This window comes from Aythya marila, assembly GCF_965140915.1.
Source record: "Aythya marila genome assembly, chromosome: 3".
NCBI lineage: Eukaryota > Metazoa > Chordata > Aves > Anseriformes > Anatidae > Aythya > Aythya marila.
In genome coordinates, this window is record NC_139044.1 from 79,974,640 (window position 1) to 79,998,842 (window position 24,203).

Here is a 24,203-nt window from a genome sequence, read left to right on the forward strand (position 1 = left end):
CTTCTCTGCTTGCAGTGGAGAAGTACACTTGAGTCACCAATTTAGACCAGGTTGACAAATTTTGTTTGACAAACAATAATCTCTATTTTCAATTGTAAAAGTTGACACTAATTTAGTATGTTTTCTCCTTTTAGACACAAAAGCCCAAAGAGGCTAACAAAATTAAACCCATGAAGGTAGTAAAGTAATTATGTACATCTTCACATGACAGTTTAAAAGTTCCTAAACCTTCTAGGATCACAAATAACCCCTGGATTGGGAAACATTATATATATACATACATATATATATATATATATATATATATATATATAAAAATATGTATACATATATATAAAGCTATTTTTATGCCACAAAAGCGTCAAAACCATTAGCACCATCATTTTTAAGAACAACTGGAGGTTCAGTGAAACCTCCAACATTTCTGACAGGAGTCAAAACCTGGAGGTTGGCAACTCAGTCATTCAGTCATGTTGGAGCTTCTTTGAGCAATGTTCATATTCACTCCGTGCACTGTAATTTTCCAGTCTGAAGACTGGAATGAGACTGAATGTATGTGTAGAAGTCCTTTGAGAGCTGTAAGTGCTTTGTGATCTGCAGAACTAAATTATTACAGTCTTGCTGGTAATCACTGTGCTGGAACTTAATCTTTCTTTGTCCTCACCAAACTGATAAACATCTCATAAGAAACAAGACAGAAATTTGACAGATATGCTTACACACTTGCATGTTTATCCTAACAGTTAAATAAGCTAATGTTTTGTTTGCATTAACAAGTCTTTGGGAAGCAGGAAGAAAGTTCACCACCAAAAATGCATTTCTCAGAGTAACTCTTCAATAAACTGTATCTAAAAAATAAAAATAAAAAATAAGTATAAAAAATAAAAATATTAAAAAAATAAAAATAAAAAACTCTTTTGATTAAGTGTTATCTAGAAAGCAATAGTCAGGAGAACACTTAGCAGTTTACAAAGCATTTCTGACAAGAAAGCAACATTGTTCGTGTTTGATAATATTTCCAAAGGGATCCAATTTTTCATCATTAGTGATAATGATAAAGTGGTAAGACAGTTAATAGTGTTTTCACCAGATGAAAATATCAGAGGAAAGATAGAGACAGACATATAATCCATTTCATTGTGTATTAATAAGCTAGGAACAAAACAATTGAGGGACAGTTACCTTAAGAGGCACAAAGTATTCTCAAAGGAATACTTCGAGAAGGAAATGCTGAAGAATGATGCACCTCTATGACAAGCATTACAGGGATTTCCACCAGCTACCAAACACAGCCTGTTGCAGGCTTAAGAAAAAAAAACTGTTAAGAAGAAAAAATAATTGTTTTCTTTAATTATAAAGTTAGCCAGCTTTTTACCAGTACATTTTACTAAACAATTTTTAAATCTCTGCTTGAAGAAAATATCTAGTTGCTCCCCCAAAACAAAAGTTATTATTCATATTTTATTTCCAAGAACGCTTAGGAATTAAAAGAACTCACCGTATACATGGATTGATACTAGATGAATTTATGAATGAAGTAACCTGTGCTCAAAATCATTCTGGTGATTCTGAAAGTGGAAGGTCAAAAAGCATGCACAAATATTACCAAACTATGTAAAGAAGATGTCTTAAAAACAGCTGCCCCGCAAATTCAATGTAACTCCAAAGTAAACAGCCTCAAATGGATGGCACAGTACTTTACGTAAGTGATAATGGTACTGAAATCACTTAAACATTTTTACTGGAAGTTATAAGTAAAGAAAAGTATAACCTTTTATGTCTCTTCCAATGTCAAAATTTAAAGGCCCAGATGCTAATAAACAGTCAAGAGATTTGACGTTGATTTCTTCATACATCTCTTTCCACCAACAACTCTGACAGTGCCAGCTCAACTCATTGTCTTAAATGGAACCCCTCTTTTTCACATCACCAAAGCTCAGACTTCTCCCTTTTCCCTGATTGTTGTGCCCGTATTTTAATCTCAATCTTGGTCCTTAAAGCATTCCTATGGAGAGATTAGCTTCCATTTGGCTGCCATTTCAGGTCAGTACTTTCACTTCCTTACACAAACCTTACTAAAACATTTCTCAGGAGTGAAACTCATTCATACAGGTATCACAGAATCATAGAACAGCTTGGGTTGAAAGGGACCTTAGAGATCATCCAGTTCCAACCCCACAGCTACAGGCACAGATGCCTCCCACCAGAAGCATCTCAAAGCCTGATCTAATCTGGTCTTGAACACTTCCAGGAACAGGGCTCAGGGAGAGGCTCCAGGAACAGCTACTCTGGCAACCCCGGATGCCAGGGCCTCTCCACCCCCTGAGTAAAGGATTTCCCCCTGACAACTAATCTAAATCTCCACTCTTTCAGTTTAAAACTGTTCTCTCTTTTCCTATCATTATCTGCCCAAGCAAAAAGTTGCTCCCCATCTTTTTATAAGTCCTCCTTAAGTATTGAAAAGCTCTAATGAGGTCTCCCTGGAGCCTTCTGGTGTGAATCACAATTCTGAAATTTAATTTTTAAATTCTAATTTACTCTTGTAAAAGCTATTTTAATTAAGCCAGTATTAATCCAAAATAATAAGACTGCTTCTGTGATTCATTTTAAAACACTGTTTTGGTGTCATACTACAAATTTTTAGTAGTAGCTAGAATCCTGAGTCATGGCCAACAACACCACTGGATGCAGTTCTTTAAAACACAAAGACTAACTCCTAATCTTAAAAGTAAACCAGAACATGACAGAGAGTATGCTGTAATGTTTATAAGTTTTTGTTTAAGAGGCTCAGTTTTTAAATTACAATTTTTAAAAAGTCTACAAAGACATAATAAAATAAATATAAAATATAATTACTGATTTCTAAAAGTTCTCTTTCGAGAACTTGTTCAGTGTCTCCTTCAGCCTACATACTCATCTGGCATCCCCAACACCTATGCGTGGCATAGGCTTCCAACAGCCTACAGCCTGCTGCCTGAGCCACCCTTTGCCTATTTTCAGTCCGGTTCCCCCACCAGACTGAAGCGGCCTCAATTCTAGAAGTCGAAGAGGATTCCTCTTCACAGCAGTCCTGGTTTTGCAGACCTTTATCATGTTTCCCCGAACTGTGCCTTTTTCTAGGCCAAGGAAACTTACCCTTTTTGAGCATTCCTCTCATGTGTGCCTACAGTGCCGTTCCTCTAGCACTGAACTCTTGCTCATGCTGGGATTTCCACAAGGTTTGCACTGTCTTGCAATTCAATATCCAAGACTTAGAGCAAGCTTTAACATGAGCTGTCTAGCTACTTATCAGTGTTTCTTAAAATATTCAAACACAACACTTCCCATATTAAGTTCTCCTCTATTTAGTCAACAGAATTACACTGTTTACAAGTTTTATTCAACCAGAATGTCTTTGATTTATTTTTAGTCATTTTCAGTATTCCAAATTTAATTCATCTGAAAACATCAGTACTTTGGAATGCTTTCATTTCTTCAAGAACTTCTTTCAGGATTTTCCTGATTCTACTTATCGCTTCAAGGCTGGAGACTGTACAGAATCAAGGAAATCTAGCTTGTAAATAGGAAGCAGGAGTTCACGAGGGTTGGGTTTCTTCTTTTTGGCCTGTAACTCAGTTCTGTGCAGTTCACACAGGCTGTATTGATTGTACATCTGTACTTGCTAATAGCAATTCACTCATTCCTTCCTTTCAGATCTATCAGCTGACAAAACCAAATAAAATTCCCTACTTTCCCAATCTTTTCCCACACACAGCTTGACAACAGTCTCACATCTCTGCATGTTTAGAGTACTGATCTAATAGCCAAAAAGACAACAAATTTTCTTATCTAACAAGAAATCTGTTTCTTACCTTATCTAGCATATGGCCTGAATATACACACCACTAGTTAATATTCAGTCAATCTGCCATCCCGTTATAATTCTGTTATTGTTTTGAAAGCTCTTAAAATTGTAAGGGAAAATAACTTTCCAAGATCTTTGAGATATTTAAACATGTATAAATCCTATATACCATCAATATTAAAATAATAACACATTCATTACTCAAATCAGGATTCACAAGTCAGGAATAAGATGATTTGGCTTTCTAGAGTTTCCCTGCACCTTTTAAAGGGTGCAAGCATCATTAATTAGTTTTCCTGAACTGATAAAAACAACATCTACTTGGTAACAATTTCATTATTTCTGGTTTGCTAGCTACACTTCTAACTGTAATCATCACTATCAAGCAGGTACCTTAACTAGCCTCTCTTTAAGCTGCAGAGAACCATCACTATATAATGAAGTTTTAAAGATACATGAAGAAATCAAATAATTCATTTTTAACAAGTTTGGGATTTGTGGTTCTGAGTCAAGTTTCCTTATCAATTTCTGGTCAAAGGTTACTAAAATCAAGAGAGATGCAATATAAAAGGAAAACCAGAAAATCCACAACTCACATTGCAAACTAAACCTTATTGGCTACTGAGCAAGGACGTGACACTACAGTAGTAACAGGAATTTGCTGGGGAAGATTAAAAAAAAATAAAAATTAAAACCAAGGGAAAACAGTGTTCACGCAGACAAACCAAAACAAAGCAACCCCATCCTTAATTTAAAACAACAAGAACAAAAATCAAAACAGATGACATAGGTGGCAAGGGAAGAGAAGTGGAAAATGATGGTGACCAAGGCAGAAAAGCAGCAACAGTCCTCAACAGCTGTACAATCCTTACTGTGAAAAGCAGGAAAGAGCTTAGGGAAAAGAACAGAAGCATTAGACAAAACAGCACATGCAGACGGGAATAAACATTTTAACTAAAATAAACTAATGAGTGACAGTAGTAACCAACATACAATAAAGAAAGACAAATCTCCCAAACAATTATAAAGTTTAGAAGACAGAAATCCTCAATAAGTTTTCCTTTGAAGTAAACCTTGCATAGGTCAAAGGTGGAGTATTTCCAACAGAGCGATAAAAAAAGATTCCAGAACTAGCAAGGATCAAAATCAAATCATGTCTTCAGTCCCAAGGGATTCGCTAACCAAACCCTTTTCCTTGACAGTTCATCCGCATGTTAAACAAACAGAATAAAAGATGCAGATGCCTTCTAGCAGGAGAGAGAAGACAGAGAGTATCATTGCAAGACTGCAGAAATTTCCTGAGTGCAAAACACAACAACAGAAGAATTACAGGTCCCATGCTTGGAGTAACCCACAGAAATGGTCCTAACGTGTAACTGCCATTAGAATTTCATGTCATATACACTGTAGACACTAGAATCTTAAATCAGTGGGGAAAAAAACAAAAAACAACCAACCAAACAAAAACAAAACAACAAAAAAAAGAAGTCTGCAAAGGGACTAGCTTCTTTCTTAGGCTCCAAGTTCTTGAACCGCAAATTAGCTCAAGGCTAGAGGTGTATTCTGGGGAGGTGTGACCATGGGTTTGTCCTGATGGTGAACTCTTCTACAAACTTCTACTATTATCCGCTGTCAGGGACAGGACACAAAGCTAACCAAAAATACAGTCTGATCCAGTAAAGCTATTTACTTTAAATCATTACTATCTACTTTATATGATTAATAAATCATATTGTATTTCAAGATTGAAAAAAAATATATCACTTAATAATATAGTAAAAAAGATGTAAATGAATGATAATGAATGATTCCATTAAAAAAAAAAAAAAAAAAAAAAAAAAGTATTTTCATAAGAGGAAACATTCAGTCCATCTAAAAATATATTAAACTGTATCTATACTGTTGAATAGAGCGATATGCAAGACAACTGTGCTCATTTTGAGCAGGAAGCAATAAAACTGCACCAGTACAGAAGAGCATAGAAATGCTTTTAAGGATATAATTAGCTGAGCTGCAGCATTATATTAGTGTTATTACACAGACATCCTGCTAACTTCCAGCTCACCATATGAGGCTTCCTTGTAATGTGAACTGTGCTGTTCAGCCCCTGCTAATCTCTGAGCTTTTCCCTCAGTTAAAAGTGAAGGCAATCGCAACGCAGGTGACCTGATGACCCAAGTACCTGCGCACAGTTCTGCTCCACAGTCATCTTTAGTAGTGACCTTGCTTGGACAGGCAGGAATCCAGTCTCGCTTCTAGTAAAAAGCCTCTTCCATCTCGTTTTACAAAGTGTTGCGTATTTCCCTTCAGTGCTAGCAAAACTCATGGCCCAACAGGTAGATCAAAGTGACAAAATCATGAGCTGGAGCTCTACAGCAAAGAACTCCTATGAGGCAAATGAAAAAAGACTTCCATGCCGATGAATAACTCAACTCAAAACTAACACACAAAAAAACAACCGCGAAGAGCGATGTTGACTGAGGCCTCAAAGGACCACTTAAAAACACAAAAACACCAACTCTGGTTTTTGTGAGAACAAGCAGGCACACACAGGCAGCATGCATATTTCCCCTCCTGTTTATAAAAACAATTGTACCAGTCATACAGTCACAAATCACGGCAGGCTGCATTAAGAATTTTGCCAGTCCTACTCCAGATTTATTTTTAATTTAAAAATAAACTATGTTATACATGATTTCAATATTCTGCTGGATGACCGAGCAAGGAAAAGAACGAAATTTCAGTACAGTCTATGAAGAGATAATGTGAAAGCTATAACGCAAGTGAAAAATGGCCATGTTGCTAAGATAAGGCCCCAACCACCAATCTCATTGTCAAGCCTGGCCATCTGTCAGCAGAAACCTGATTTACTGCATATAATGCTGCTATACTTGATTACTACTATACAGCTATAAAAGGCTCCTGGTTATTTTAAGCACACCAAAAGCTACTTTCCAGCAACATAAAAGGGTTAATAAAACACCTCCTCAGAAGCCAGGCTTTATGAAACCAGGTTTCAGATCTTTAAATCCAATTCCACATAGTTTCAATGTCACAGATAGATTAAATTGCTTTATAAATAAAAATATGAAAACCAGGGAAACAGAAACTCAAGAAAAATTTTAAATGCTAATAAATAACACTGGCTTCACTTTATAAGTAAGGCTACTAGCAATTACGCTGATGCTTGTTTTTCATGGAAATTATTTTGATGATGGGCAATCACAAAGAATTTTAAACAAGGCTTTTCAAGAAATATTCCCACAATACCTCTAGTTCAGAAAATAATGAACAGAGGTCATTTTGCTTCACGTGATAACTGGCCTGGATATCCGACCTGCTTGCAAGAGCACTAATGTCCTAGAGCATCCTTGGACAAGGCCCTGTAAGCCCTGTGCACAGCCATGACATAATGCCTCATGGTGTAAGAGCGCTGAGGAAGCGTATCTAACCCAACTCTTCTTCTTTTGCACGTCAGGACAAAAATGCCTGTGTATGAGATTCATCCTTCACATCAAATACCCACCAAGTGAAACAGCTGCAGGTACTTCCTCAGGTTAATCAAACAAATCAAATAACAGCATCTAGTAATAACAAGACGATTTTTCTCTCTAAACAACAGGCCTACGCTGCAGGTGGTTTTGTCCCATAGCAAGCAAACAGGAGACAAACACGTCCCGAGCAGCTGCTCATTAGGTGAGCATCATTCTGCCTGCACAGCAAATGAAGCAAATGTCATGTGGAAAAAACAGTTTACGGTCATGTAATTAGACACAGTAACACAGGCATATCCAAAAGAGGAAGGAAGACAGGTACAAATTACAATGGCACAGGCAATTTATTTCTGGGAGTTTATAATTTTTGATGTTTCTGGACTTTAACCTCACCATTTCTTTTAATGAGGCTTGGTTCCTGTTAATTTTTCCGCATTATACAATAACAGGCAACTTTGAATAATCACTTCTTTAAGAATGTCCCATCCCCAAATAATTATTTATTTAGAATGGAACATGATATTTAAGGACACTAGGAAAGTACTCCAAAAGAAAGACCAGAATGAATGTAAATTGTACAGAATCTTGCTGTAAGCATTACAAAGAGGTAAAAAATTATTGCAAGCCTACCTGATATTCGTTGGGCCAGAAGGTGCTGACAGCCAACTCTGCTCGAAGCCAGTCTTTTCCAGTGGAGCCAGTGACATTCCAGATGGGATTAGCCAGTGGGCCTTTGTTCACCCTCACCAGGATGTTCAGAGTTCCTGGGTTTGCTCCATTCTTGCTGTACAGAAGGTAACTGAAATCTATACAGTGAGTATCGTTTTCTTTCATTGTTGGAAGCTGGAGCCGAGTCTTTTCTCCAGGGTCGTGGTCTGAGGAAATCACTATCATATATGATCCTAAAGAAGAGGGGAGTGGAAAGGGGGAAATAAAAATGAAAAATAAAACAGCAGTAAGGAAAAATATAAATGACAAGAAACTGATTTTCACTGTAAAAAAGGATGGATTTTTTGTATTCCAAAATCTCAAAATTCAAGCAAGAAATCCAGCATGATATAAAATTCTTAGAAATGTCACTGAAGCAGCATCTACGGAGGACAGCATATCTATGAAGACCTCTGTATATGCTTTCAACTACAAACATTTCTTCTTCCTGTTTTAGGATCAGATAATTGGGAATAGGATCACAGATGGACTGAATAAAAATAATGAGAGGTGCAAAGGATCATCATTATTCTGAGGTCACCAAGGCCAAAATTCTCTCAACTTGCTTCACAGGTTTCCTGAAAATAAGGAGTATGGAATAATAAGTTCCACATTTCTCAGCGCAGCTTTACCAGATCTTCCTCCACCCAGAAATGGAAGCAGACTTGATTTTTAGATCTACTAGCAACTGAACTGGCTCACTTTGGACAGCAAGCTGCATTTTAAGTCCTGAAAAGCTGGGTTTGTTGCTACATTTGTCTGTGAGTCCAAGAGAATAACAGAGAATTCTATTCTTCTATTGCTGGAAGAGATCTCATCTTGTATATTTATTTTACCAATAGACAGAATACAGAACAAAGTGAGCCTGCCTAGCTACAAAGGCAGAAAGTGGAAATCCAATGTTTAAAAAGTTGATATAGGACATATTGCTGAAACGGTTTGTCCTGATGTTCTGCAGAACGGACAGTAAGTGGATGGCTGCCAGTTTAGTTTCACAGTATCCTAACCCCATAGCATCCTCATTTCTTCAAGAGCAACAACTTCATGCCAGTGTACTATCTTGCAAATGAACCCCACAAAACAATGCTTCTGAGGTACTGCACATCAGCCAAAACTTTACAAGTAGGTGAGAAAATCCAGCTCAGTATACAACATGAATCCTTGCCCGTCTTGCTTAGTGGTTCCAGAAGGTTCATGTTAACATATTTTGCTTCTACTTTACTTCTTCAAGAGCACTGTTATAAAGAACCCTTCCTCCTGAAGAAGACTCAGATAAAATCCAACAAAAATATAGTTCAAAAATTAGACTAAATTTAAGAAATCATAGATTAGTGAGCACTTGTCCAAAGGAATATTCCCATAGGAGTTCTGCGAGTATATACATGTATGAGCATACTATCGACTGGAAGTCTTCTCTTAGCTACAAATTTGTATAAATTACTACATTTATGTACATGAAATTTCATCTTTTGATTTTTATGGAACAAAGAAATACTGTGTTCTCAGACGACCCAAGCAGTTGTATCTATGAACACGAAAATTGTTGACAATTTTCATCTTCTCAGGAAGAGATGAAAATTTAGGAGTATGGATCAAATAATCTGTGTGAGATGACAATTTACTGCCCTGTAAAGCAATTCTGTGCTAAAAAAAACCGTAGCAAAAGAGTAGGCAATGCTACAGAATGAAAGCAGCTCTGATTAAAGTACAGTGCTGGGATCTTTGAATACTCATCTTCAAGAAGAAAAAGGGGGTAGGGGGGGATGTTAAAGAAAACTACTATAATGCAACATAAGCACCTAGTTAGTATTTAGAATTATATGCAGAATCTTTTATAAGATTTATTTATTCTTTAAAAGAGAATTTGGCAGACTATCAGTTCTTCATTGCTACCTCTTCATCATTCATTCTCATTTATAAAGACACAAAAGAATCATATTACACTATGTAGGATTGCTGGTAGAGATCTTCAATGATTATGTTTTAAAATCAATTGCAAATTGCACACAAGCTGTTCCAAAAAGTGTTCTAAACTACATCCAATGGTGTGCAGTGATTATTAGAGTCTCTTGACTCTAGAATAAACTTACTTAGAGAAAGCCTGCTTGTAATCTCTACCTCTGTACATATTGTCTTATAAGCACCAGATTACTCATGAATGATGCAATACAGAATATTATTTTCCAAAATTTGGAATAAATACTATGCATTTGGCAGGGGGAGCTTATGTGTCAGCAATTGTGGGATTTTTTTTCTTTCTAAACAAGTTAGAAAAGTGAAAAGGATCAGTGAAAAATTACAAAGATTACTTTCCGCAGCATTAGCACAGATTCTCTACGGGCATCTACGTTGCCTCTTAGCCTTTGTTACATTTATCTTGCAAATATTTTTAAGTAATAGACAAAAAGCTAAGTATTTTTTTTCCACACCAAATACTTTTTTTCTACATTTCTAAAGCTAAGAGCAGGAAACAGATAAACCCGCCAACTTTTTTTCTGAAGGGAATCTGTGGGAGAAAATGAAGGAGCAGAATATAAGAATTAAATTTTGCAGAATTTTTGAAATATTTACCTCAAGATAACGATAAAACTACAGGGAGGAAAATAAGATCACAATCAAATAACAAACGAACAAGAAATATTTCAAGATCTTGTTCCTATACTAAACTCATCTGCTATAACCTTTGGAGGCACCAACATGCATTTTTCAGCATATACACACATTTTAGAACACTCTACTTTTCCAACCTCATTCTTCATCATTTAAAAATACTTAGAAGCAAATTTGCATATATCTATCTACATGTGTTAGTCCCACAGCATTTCATGAAATGCTCCAGACTGTATTCATAAACCATTTGTCATGAAGCCAAAGCATCTGTTCAGCATCTTGCAAACTACTTCCCCTCGCCTCCCCTTCTTAAACTTCTTACCAGGCTATCTTCATGAATGTTCTCCTCACTCCCTCCTCAGGCATCTACCTAATCCAAGAAAATCAGAAGACTATGCCAAAGTAAACTACACCTCAAATTTATATTTTTGAAAAACACACAAAATATTTTTTTACACCTTCTCCAAGAAAGACATTCTTTATTTGTAAATACTGTATACTAAAACAAGATTGAAAGATTTTTTTTCTTATTTATGCAAGCTTGTAGTACCTTAAGTTGAAACTTAAAAGCCTTAGACAAAACTTAAGTCCTAGACACTGTGTACACTGTTGGGTTTTGTTTAAAAAAATAATAATAATAATAAAAAAGCATTGCCTTCCTTCAACATTTAAAGTAACATTTAATAGTAATATGTATGTAACACAAATTGCTGAGCAATACATTAAAATAAGTGAGTAACAAATAATAGAAATTACAGAAATAATATGAATCATAGAAATTACAGAAAGAATAATGTTCCAAACAAAAAGATTTAGAATTGTAAGTCCAGCAGAAACAGAGATAGTCTGGTGTTGATGAGAACAAGCCATAAAGCTTTTAAGCTTGAAAGGTATTTGGCTATCAGTACACTGCTTTTATAAAGCAATGTCTACTGGAAGGAGGATCATGATGTGAATGTATCCCTAGGAAAATAACTCCTCACAGAATTAACACCTATTTCCCCTTCACTTATCAAAGCAAATAATGTTTTAAAAAATATCAGTAGACATGAAGTAATAGGATTAAATAGTGCCAGTACCGTGAGATTTTCCTTTAAAAGTTTAAATAACTAGCTACTGAGCACAAAAGTGTTGATAAACATCAAAATATACACAAGTATTAAAAATAAATAAATAAAAAATTAAAAGATAACATGCAATCAAACATACATGCAGATGATCTGTTCTCACATAAAGTTATTGCAGATAACATGTACATTTATGCCTACATTTCATTGCTTGTGTGTAACTGCATTCAAAAAAAAAAAAAACAACACAGGAAACAATTTTATAATCCTGTATTATTACAAAAAAAAAAAAAAAAAAAAAAAAGGCTTTCAATTAATAAATTTATTTAATAAAAGAGTGACAAAACAGCCAAGAGGCCAGTTAGCATAGCTAACTAACATCTTGGATGATTATTAGTGGTTATACTGGCAGGGTACAAAAGCAAGAGGTGGGAAGTGAACCTCAGCAAACCACTTAAAGCAACAGGGAACAATTACCCAGATATTTAATGTTAAAACTGAGAGAAATAATGATAGGACAGGAGATCGCAAGTTATAAAGTAAGATATTATTGGACTTGGCAGAAAAGCAAAGTGTAAGCAAGGGAAATGTTCACAAACCCTTAGATTAATTAAACCCTTATTTGAAATTTTTGAGAAGAGTACAGCACAACTGTCAGAGCCAAATATTTAAAAATCTGTTCCACACTGGAGCAGGGGTACAGGGCAAGGAGGAAGGAGCAGCAGAGACACAGTGGTACAGACTGACAGCAACCTCCATTCCCCATCCAAAGTTTTTACCTTTGTTTCTCACCATCTAAATCAATTTTAAGCCGCAATAAATAAAATTTTGCCCCAGGTTGAGTCTGTTTTTCCTGTGATAGTAACCAGTAAGTGATCACTCACTCTCTACCTCAATCCACAAGATTGCTCATCTTATTATCTCCCCCTGTCCTGTTAAAAAAAACAGGACAGAGTACCCTGGTCAGTGTCTGGCCAGGGCACCATAATTGCCAAAAAGGTAAATGGTAGCATTTAGATAGTGTTACCTACTTGCTGTTAGACACTGCAGAGAATAGCCTTTTTAGTAAATCCCAGTGAAGACAGGCTCTCAGATTTTTACCATTATATTGGCCTAAGAGTATCTTATTGGAAACAGAACACACATCTTTACAAGAAAGAAGTCAATGCAAGTAAGTTGCTTCACTAAAAAACAGAACAGTACCAAAAAAAAATCCATACTTTACGGGAATAAAGAAAGGTAAGGTGAAAGAACAAGTTCTTACAGGATAGAAAGTGTAATGTCATCTTTGGATGATGCTGTGAGAAATGAGATGTGAATAGTATCCAAAGTCATCATTTACACCTGGACAAAGAGCCATTGCTGTTAACTGTTCTTTTCACTGCCTGTTTTTCACCAAGTGAAAAGACTTTAGTTACTCTGGCAGGAGGACTGTTACAAAATGCATCATAACTCTTAAGCAACATTTTTCTTGAGCTTGACATTTATGTTGCTTCACCCTCCTTTCAGTAATTCCCAAAAGTCTTACCCATCACTGCAAGTTTACAATCTTTAAAACACATAAACAATGTTCTCTTTCTCCAACCATACTTTGTTATTTTTTTCTATTTATACACATTTTCTATTTCCCCAAATCAAACCCCACTCTCCCATTATTGCTCTTCTTAAGTCCATCCCATTTATCTGCCAGTTAATAGCTCCTAATATTATAACTGATGTAACAAGACCGATACAATTCTCTCCTACACAGAACAGAAACATCAAAGCATGAAACAGCTAAATAACACTGCTCCCTAAACCTTAAGTGAGTTCATGTCAAGAATTCAACTTCAGGATCTGAGCTTCAGGAGGATTTGGATAGCTAGTCAGTGTTTAGATAGTCACAGACTCTCTGAAAGGCAATGACATAGATATGAGATGAGGAGCATCACTTTTTCTTAGCAATATAATTAAATATATCCCTCATAGCTATCTCTCTCTGATTTGTTTACTTTGATAAAGACTGAACTTGGTTTTCTAGCTCAGTAGCAGGGATCGATCATTTCAGAATAAATTCATGCTGTAACTAACTACTTGGGAAAAGCCTTAGTTTTATCCCCTATTGAAAACCAAGCTTTCTTATCATCTAGCAGTTAATTGCAGGTAAGAAATCATGCTAAGACCATAAAGAAATAAATAAAATCCTTAAATAAAACACTTCTGCTTTAATGTACCAATGTGGCAGATCAAATTATTTTCTCTCACTTCCTTGCTCCCTGAAAAATGGGCTTCTATTTGAAGTGTGAAACTTGCAATTTTCAGCAGTCTGGTCTTCGACTCCTGTAAATCCTCTTCCCTTCAAACGTGTACTAACCATCAAACAATCTCCACTTAAAGGGTACACAGTAGTAACTTGCTTGCCTTCTGTTGTGCTCCTTCAATTTTTGTGACATTATTATGTCACCTTGGCATGGTTTAACCTAGTAGGCAGCTACACTCCACACAGCCATTCGTTTACTCTTCTCCCTTACACCCCCTCCAGTGGGATGGGGGAGAGAAGTGGAAAAAAGGTAAAACTCTTGGGTTAAGATGAAGACAGTTTAATAGGACAGAGACAGAATAGATAGTTAGGACAAATAATAATAGTTAGTACAAATAATAAATAATAAAGACAGAACAAATAATAATAGCAAAAAATATACAAGACAAGTGATGCACTGTGCAATTGCTCACCACCCATGGACCAATGTCCACCTTGCTGCAAAAGCAGACCCCTACCTCTGCCCCAGCCAACCCCCAGTTTTACTGTACCACACAGCGCCACATGGTATGGGACATCCCTTTGGGCAGCCTGGGCCAGCTGTCCTGGCCATGTCCCCTCCCAGCTCCTGGGGCACCCCCAGCCTCCTCTCTGGCCAGGCAGCACCAGGAGCAGGAGAGGCCTCGGCTCTGTGCGAACACTGCTCTGCAACAACTGAAACATCCCTCTGGTATTAGCACTGTGCTCTTCCTAAATTCAAAACCCAGCACCGCAGCAGCCACCAGGAAGAAAATTAACTCTATCCCAGCAGAAACCAGGACATACTTTCAGGTGAACATAACAGTTAGGAAGTTCTGAATTTTATGCACAGCTAGATTTATGGATGTAGAAGTGGATTCAGTTCTACAACTTGCTAATGGGGAAAAGAATTACATACTTCCCACTGTAGCTGGGTGTAACACAAAGACACTTAAATAGAGTCACAGAACAAGGTCAGGTAAAAAAGAAAACTGACCCATAAAGTCAAAAGAAGGGGTTGTCTTTACTTCATGTCACCATCAATAGCACGAGGTGAAAAGTCAATGTGCAATGTGCTTTATCCTACAGCTCAGGACTATGTGACCTTTTTATTTCATTTTGTAATACCTACTACTTAACATTCCTAACATTATGGTTCCCAATCAGGTATCAGGCAGCCTTTCTGAGTGACACTAGGCAACAAAGTGATACCGAAATACAGAAATGGGTTTGCAAATCAAAGTAGACTGCAAACAGGAGAAGTTCAGAATATAAGTTTACAGAAAACATACATTCCCTTGCATTAGTGTTTATCTTTGTTTAGTTCTTCAAAATATTATCCTTGTGATCATTTAACAAAGGGCTGTGTATTTCTGTAATCTGCAAAATGAGAAAAAGTAATGGCTAATTGTAACACCTCAAAAGCTATTAACTTTTTCTCCTTGCAGGAAGAACTTCTTTTTCAAAAGGCAAAAACAAAGCCAGTAAATAAACTGAATATACTCCATCTGCTTGTTTTTGTGGTTTTTTTTCTTTTTTTCTTTTTTTTTTTTTTTAAAAAAAAACAAACATTACACCTCAGTTACAGCCTCCTTGTCCTCTTTCACCTTCTATTATCCAATGTGTAGTGAATATCTGACACCCAAAGAGACAAACCAATATGAAAAAATAATGATGGCAAAAAAGATATATTGATTAAATTCTTCAGTTTTAATGTCCTACCCCATATGTTCAGTTTCACACCTTAAGGAGTGTATCTAGAGATAAATATAAAGGCAGTGTAATCCCACTTAAAACACATTACTGGATGCACACACAAAATACCCTACATCATTATGTCCTAATTTGCCTGTCAGTCAACTGTTTTCATTAAAAAGCTTACACCAATATTATTACTGTTGACATAACACAAGAAGTCTCCGACATGTCTTCAAATCATTCTGGGTCAGAGTTATCTGAGTACTGCAGAGACATATTGGAACATTATCTATACTCTTCACTTGCTAGCAGTATTATTCCCTATACAAGTCTCAAATTCTTGAAGACTTGTCTCAATTTCTTTACAGATTGTCAAAAATGAAAGGGGAAAAAAAGTCAGGATCGACAGTTTTAACTTCACTGCATAGCTCACTGCCAATACACCACAGCTCAAATGCAAATCAAAGCAAGACTCAGAATTTACTGCGAAGACTGAAAAAACAAACAAAGAAAAAAAAACAGGAAGACATTTAATTTTGCTGGGAAATGCAGCAAATTTCTTTTCTTCTACTTTCCAAAGAGAATGGGAATTGTTAAAATACCATGCTGAAACAGATCATTAACGTACACCCTGTAAATAAAGGCTGAGTAAAGACAGAAACTCAGCCTAATGGACACTAACTGCTCATCGCTTTTGTGCAGGCACAGCAATTTCACCCAACAAGAACAGGTGTCCTGCCCTCCACTCTGTACTTGATCATGCCAAAAGCACAGCTGTAGAGCAAGGTCAAAGAACTGTGATTCCCCCAGTTTTCATTCCACAGAGGCAAAACAACCAAAGGGACGGTTTGACATGGCCACACAAAGTGAGACCGACCAAGGTAAGGCAAATCAGAGCAGCACCACGTTAGCCACAAAATTAGCATTGTGAGTGCCACAACACTGTAAGGGTATAACTTGTGGCATGATACTACTATCATTCATGACTTGCCCATTCCATAACAAGAAGAAAGTTTAAAATTTTCACCAATCAAAAGGAAACAAAACAATTAAAACAAAAATAAACACACACACACACACCAAACAAACAAACAAAAAAACTTCAAAGGTAGGCCAGTACTCCCCAACATCTCTTCTGAGCAAAGTTTCTGAAGAAGTTTTAACAAAGTCATTCCTCAAACTTTAAGCAGCTACAGGAGTTCTGTTCCTCTATCAACATTTTACATATGAATATACATTAAATATGTACCCTTTTGAAGTGTCTGAATTCCTAGTTTTCTCATACATAAAACCAACTGCCTGTGAATTTGTTTATAGCCATGCAGAGAGAGAAAACACAGTATCAGTTTTTAAGGTATGGTAACTTCAGACTTCTCACTCTGGTTTTTATTGTGATGGATCTTCAGCAAATACACAGGTTCTGAGTACTCCAAAAAGCGAGATGAAAAAAATGTCAGCAACTCAGATTTGATGGAAGCTTGCAGCGTCTGCACAAAAGAACATTTATGTTAAGATGTGCTCCTTTGAACGGCCTCTTCCAACAAAGCATTCATGAAAAGACACTTGATACAGTGCATCAAGCAAACTTATGAAAGATTAGTGCTACTGAGCAGTAAGTAACTGAAAGGCAAATGGAAAAGTTTCATATTTATTTGGGAACCAAGCAAGGCACTCTGTCATCATGAATTTCTAACATCAGTGACCATGAATGGATGGGCTAATATGAAAGTAACAGCAGTTTCTGCACAGTATGGTGACTATATGATGCTTCTCAGTCATCCAGTGGCTGTGCTGCCGGTGCAAGAAGCAGCATACACTGCTCCAGCTAAATGTCCAGGAGAAAATACATTTTCTAAGCGTGAACATCAAGAAACTCCCAACTCTAGAGTAACATCAACTCAGTATAAAGTTCTCCGACTGGGATATCATATAAACGGGTACCATCCTTGCCTGCATAGCCTAATATCAAGAAGAAAAATGTTCCAACGTGTGGCTGCTCCCACAGAAGCATCTGACAATGCTAAATTAAAGCATTCTGCAATGCCTAAGGAAAATTCAGTCCTACAAAGATGCACTAAAGACTACAGACAATTGCAACAACCTCCCTGTATGAAAGAGGTGCAGAAAAAAGTTGAAATTCAATTTTGCTGTGGCATTGCTATCAGTAACTCTGCTATTAATTGGTTGGATAAAATCAGCAATAATGCACAGACGTCTCCCTATGCACTAGTTTTGTCCCACATGCTCATTGTGGTGGAGTTTCCAGGATGAAAGACCAGTGCTGCATCCACCTACAGGTGCACACGCTACAATGACACTGTATCATCACCACTGCTGAACACATAAGCTAAGCACCCAAACAGTTCCTCAAGCCAGGAGGCATTTAGATTTTCAAATGCTGATTAAAGAGCCTCAGTTCTCTTTACTGAGAAAGTCATAAGCAGAGATCAAATTAACGACTTCCTCTGCTGGGTATTACTTACTTGAAAAGAAATTAAAGAGAAACTTGAAAGTATTAAAAGTATCCTAAAGCAGACAGTGCTATAGACAATATGAGTATTGTAGATTTGTTTAGGTCTTTGGTGTACCGAGCACTTGCTGTGGCGCAGAGAAACACATTCATGCAGAATTCATGCAAGTCCACCAAGGTGGCCCAAAAGCCCCCTGCTGCTGAACCACAGCACACATATAGATCCCTCTCCTATTCCAACAGACCCTTCCACGAGCAAAACCACATAAATCCAGCAGAAGACTACCCAGGTCTCCCATCCCACCCCGGAGGGGGGATGGAGATGATGAAGATCCTTTTGTTTATTTGAAATGAAATGAAGCAGTTCCTGGGACAGCTCAACAAGCACCATAACTGATTCAAGATAAAAGAGGAAGCTGAAGCTACAATGCTTCCAGGTAAGTAAAAAATTCAGATAAGGGTTTTTCCAGAAAAAAAAAAAAAGAAAAAAAAAAAGAAAAAAAAAAGTTAAAAGTAACTTCTTTCAACTAGTCAGAAAGTTTTTAAGGAAAGCAAGCTCACCCAATAACTTGAGGATTATTTTCTCTTAATCACCAACTAAAAAATAAGAATCCAGCAAATTCTTTAGCTATTTTTTCCCTTCTAGTACTAAGTGGCATTTAGATATTAACTGAATAGGAAAACATAATTTTTGAAGCAGCATTCATATTCAGAGTATCTTTAATTATTCTTCCAAAAGAAAGAGCATTTAAATTGCACTGAGAAGATACTTATTCCTACAAGCATAAGGCATGGAAATTGAAAATAGAAATTAAACTGGTCATTCCCTGGCTGATAAGCATATGACAGCAGAAAATAAGAATTAACAATCTGTTGAGAATACAACTCCCAAGGATCACCCAAAATCTCAAAGAGTTAAATAAAGGCTCACAAGCCTTAATCATTACCATATGCAATAGAAGATTACAAATGCTATTACGGACCTTTCAGAAGAGGAAATTATATGCCCTGTATTGCTTGAACTTATTTAAAGGGAGGTTTATAAAAGAATTTCAATAGACTTATTTATTTATTTTAAACTGGAGTAATAGTCATTCCATTATTTTGGACCACCTCTTGGCACCAAATAGTAATTTTTCCTCCTACAAAAACAATTTTCCTCAGAAAGTTGCTTTATACAACAGCTAACTGGAGAATCATCTTTTACTTTTACATTTTTTTCCTTTTACAGGTTCCCAAGAAACTGTTAAACGTGATAGGCCCTGCTTTCCTGGAACTGGCTGAATATCTGCCCACTGATGGGAAGCAGTGAATGAATCCCTTGTTCTGCCTTGCCTTGCTGTGCGCAATGCTTTCACTCTACCTATTAAATGGTCTTTGCTGAGCCCACAAGTCATCTCACTTTTACCTTTCCCATTCCGCCCTACATCTCACTGAGCAAGCAGCTGGATATTGCCGAGCTAAGCTGCCTGGTGGGGTTAAACCACAACACAGGCGTAGGACCTGTAGTTAAAGAGCTACATAACCCTTTGATTAAGTATAGCCCTTTGATTAAATGCAAGATATGAATTAGCAACCAACTACTGATAGAAGTTACTGCTGATAAAACTGGGAAAAACAATAGAGCAATATTTAAATGTTGGAAAAAAAATATTCATCTACATATTCAGAAGAAAGATCTCATAGAAAGTTCTGTTACTTGTTCTTCAAAATATCACTCATGCTCCCCTCTAAAGTACCTCCCTTACTTTGTAGTGATTCATGCTCCAGGTGAAAATAACGAGAAGTCATGTCTTTATCAATACAATTGCAGCACTATTTAGTGAACTTAAGTAGTTAAGAAAAAAAAAATAAAATTTTTAAACCCTGAAATTTATTATTTCCAAGGAAGACTCTTCAACCTGTCTTCACACCAGCACCTGCATACAGCTGCATACTAAACATATTAAAACCTTATATAATTTAACAAGTATGGCATGTTAGTACTGAATGCCCAGTAACTCTCTGAATTTTACACAGACAGACAGAAAGGATGCTTGAGCAGATACTTGAGCTGGGGGTCAGACCAGATGACCTCCAGAGGTCCCTTCGATCCTCAGCTATTCTATGATTCTGTGAACAGGCTACAAAGTCTACAAAAATCTCCTGCAATTTCTTTCACTTTTCCAGACACTCACTACAATGTTCATCTTCCAAGTGCAAAGAGCCTTATAACACATCTCCATTATAACCAGAATAAATAACCTAACGAGAACAGTCAAAATCCACATATCCTACATATCCAAAAAATGCATTGAGCAATACTACCCAAGAATATGAGAGTACATAATCACTACATTAATTCCACAGGAAAAAAATAAATTAAAAAAATTATCTGCTATGCACTAGAATGAATTCATAGAAGGAATAAAAAGATTAAAAAGAAGAAAACAACTCCCAAAACACAGTTGAAACATTTGCCTTTATACTCATGGAAGGCCTATAAAATTCATTAAAAACTTAGGTTCAAAAATTGGAATTCCTAGCTCTCCTAGATGCTGAAGCTCACAAGGTTTATGGCGTGTGACAACTCTCCTTATGCTTCACCTCTCGCTAACAGATCTCTGTTCCACAGACAGCAACCACTCTTCTCTCCCAAATACTTAAACTGATTACCATTAATACATTACTTCTAGAGTAATGTTTATAACCTGTACTTAGTCTGATTTTGCTGCATCTCCATCAGACATGATGGAGGCTAGCATGCCTGAGAGATCATCATATTTTCCATCTGAATCAGTTGTTTAAAACAAAGGAAAATAAGGAAGCTCAACCTATAAGCCCTTGCTTCTCAAATAATATTAACAGCTCAATTGGTTTTACACTCTAGTACACACCATCTTTCTTCTACAGGGGAATACTTTTGAGATGGATGGAAACAACCCTATCTATTATAAAAATCACTCAAGCTAACATACCAGCATTTTTGATACTGTTTTGAAAGAAATAATTGGGCTCTGTGTTCAACAATGGGAAGAACAGCAAGGAAAAAGACTGTGTATAAACTAATACTGCTGTTTTAGAGAAAGCTTGAAGTTCACAGCTATTAATGGGGTTTTGTGGGGTTTTGTTGTTGTTTGTGGAATTTTGTTTTGTTCTCAGAAAGCAATTCATTTTATAGAGATGCACATACTTCTTCTTGACACTTTAACTTCCAAGTGATTAAAATTTAAAGTTAGTTATTTCTTACCAAGTAGCTAGTCTATGCATTCTAACATAATTTAAATCCTCCTGTATTTTGAATACTGAAGTTATCAATGCCAACAAAATATACTTATACATGCTTGTAAAGCATTCTTTCACCTCACCTACCAGCTAACACTTGAAAAACACTACCAGTTAACACTAAAAGAACCTATCTAAATATGTACCATATGACAGATAAGAACCTAGTCTCAGTTTCAGACAGTTTGTGAACTTTTAACGAAAATATTCATTAGTCAAACATTACAAGTAACACTTAGAGGAGCAGGAATTTAACCCATGTTCCAAATGTAATTTCAGGCAAATTTCTTTTGTGATTGAGTTATTTCACATCCTGGTTTTCTCTAACAACAGAGTACATATACCAGAGTACCAAGTCATCCATGGAGCGATTTCATTTTCTTTTCTTTTTTACACTGCAATTAAGCTTTTAAATGAAGTTTTTGCAGTTGTACTTCCTAAGGGAATGTATAATTTATACCGAACTAAGAGGACATAGCAATGAGAAGAGTATAATCTTAAACTTTTCCTTCAAAACCAGAATTTGCTGACACCATAAAGCAACTCCAAAGTTAACAACTATGAAACTTAGCATTGCCTTAAAATGTTCTGAATGTTTAAATAAAAGAGTCAAGTGTCAAGAAGCATCTCAGAAAATAAAGACAGAATAATCATATTGTCTTTTAATACTTATAGTAACATTAAAACAAAAAAAAGCACATCCATTTCTATGACATGAATATCATGCTGTTACTCAATTATAGTTGTTTCTAAATAGAAAGAGTAAAATAACACAGTTCTTTCTTCTTTTCCTATAGGTTCTCATAAGACTCATGAAGAGCTAGCCAGGGTCTTCCCAATACATAATGGAATTCAGAGCAATTTGAGAAAGAAAAAGGAATTTAGATTCCTTCCAACAAAAACAGATAAAACAAGTAGGCCATAAAGTCTGTGAATTGTTAGCTGACAGTTTTGTTTTGTTTCTCTTGCATACAAAAGACACTCTTTTCAGGGCTTTTATATACATAGAGACATTTAGGGGGAGGGTGGGGGGAAAGGAACTGTGACAGTAGATAGCAGAACACTTACTGATCAGGGAAGAGACAGCTATTAAGCACTCCATTCCAGAATTTAATTAATATTTTAGCTAATCTCCAACCTGAATCTCTCTTATTGCTATTGAAGATTATTACTTCTTAACCTATCACCAGTTGACATGAAGATTCAGTTACCATCTTCTCTGCAGCAACCTTTTATTTTTGAAAAATGTTATTTCCTTTTTCTCTTGTATAGGAAAAACAATCCTAATTTCTTCAGGCTTTCCATAGAGAATATGCTGTCATTTCTCTTTCATTTCTGCAGCTCTCCTCTGAGGCTTACCCAACTGGGAAATCTGCTTGCATGCTCCAAATGGAATACAAGTACCCAGTGTTCTATTCACACTAACAAAGACTCTTTTACACACTTTCATATACAATATCCTATAGAAGCTTATCACAATGGTTGCCACAATAGCATCACAACACTGACTCACACTTAAAACAGTAACGCAGAGCCACAAAACACATCTGTGCAGCTCTACTGCTTCATCTTGCATTCATGTTGCTGATTATTCCACCCAACCTTAGTTGCAAAGCTACTGAGATTCACTGAATCATTTCTTTTTCATTTTTTTTCCACTTCCTCTTGATCAGTTCCCCAAACTGTCATAATCACTTTGAATACCAGATTGTTCTAAAATAGTCTTGCAGGCTCAGAAATCTGGATATCCACAGCAAGTGCAAAGGACGCTTGATAATCCATCATTCATGACACCAATGGACATTAAGAATGACTGGACACTATTTGAGTTTTCCCAGTGGATTTTCACCTACTGTAAAGCAGTTGCAGTTTCATCAAGACTTTTCTGCCCTAAACTGGAACAAGTTTCGCAGATGAAGACAAGTAGTATCTATTGCTTCAACTCTCTTCATATAATTACAGAAATATATTTGTACTTCATTAAACATTACAAAATTTCCTTTCCTCCGTACTCTCCACCATGTCTTCCTTTGCTCACTACCGCCTATAACATACTGTCACATTGAAGGGTGGCTGAGGAGCTTCAGACCATAGCCTCTGCTGGGCTGCAGATGCTTTGTTTCAGTACCTACCCCTTGGTGTCCAGGTCCAGGCCAGCAGCAGCAGGCCCTCAAGACACTCACAGGTGACTTTCTGCAGACTGGCCAGGCCACCTCCCTGCCCTTCAGCCCCAGTATCACCCCACAGGAGCTTCCCTGCTCCCTTCCTTGCTCCTTCAGTTCATAACAGTAGGGGTGGAAAAGGGGTTGCATTTTAGCAGCTTGTACAGCATGATGCCGAGGCTACCATTTAGAGAGCAGAAGACATGCTGAAAGCCTGGGACACTGTAAGGCATAAACAGAAGTGCAGCACCCTCCCGCCAGCCTGAGAACGGGCCCAAAACAGGGCCTGGTTTTGGCAGGGAGGAGCCAGGTGGTTCCCTGAGGCCCCAGCCCAGGGACCAGGGATCAGAGGCCAAGGGCCAGCAGTGAGGTAGCAACACACCAGGACACAGGCTCTCTTCAAACGCATCTTGTTGAACCACAGCCATACAAGTAAAGAAACTCATGGCTCTGGAAAATGTTTGCCCCCATTAAAACAAAGTATAAATGAGTTAATAACAACAGAAATGGCTTACAAATATTCTCATGACTTAATTTATGTAAGAATCAGCTGTTTGGGTTTGGGATAAGGTGTTTTTTGGAAAGTGGCTAGTAACTGGTTGCAGATGGAGAGGAGGCGAGGTGGAAAA

At 36.8% G+C, this 24,203-nt stretch overlaps 1 protein-coding gene across 5 annotated transcripts in view; it reads right to left on the bottom strand.

The window, feature by feature from the left end:
- Positions 1-24,203, bottom strand: part of PTPRK (protein tyrosine phosphatase receptor type K) — a 413,945-nt gene that overhangs the window by 269,428 nt on the left and 120,314 nt on the right. For all 5 annotated transcript variants that reach the window (XM_082758357.1, XM_082758360.1, XM_082758356.1 and 2 more), the window contains exon 3: positions 7,969-8,240. In XM_082758357.1, coding sequence (XP_082614483.1) covers positions 7,969-8,240 — 272 coding nt within the window. The remainder of the gene's footprint in view (positions 1-7,968; positions 8,241-24,203) is intronic.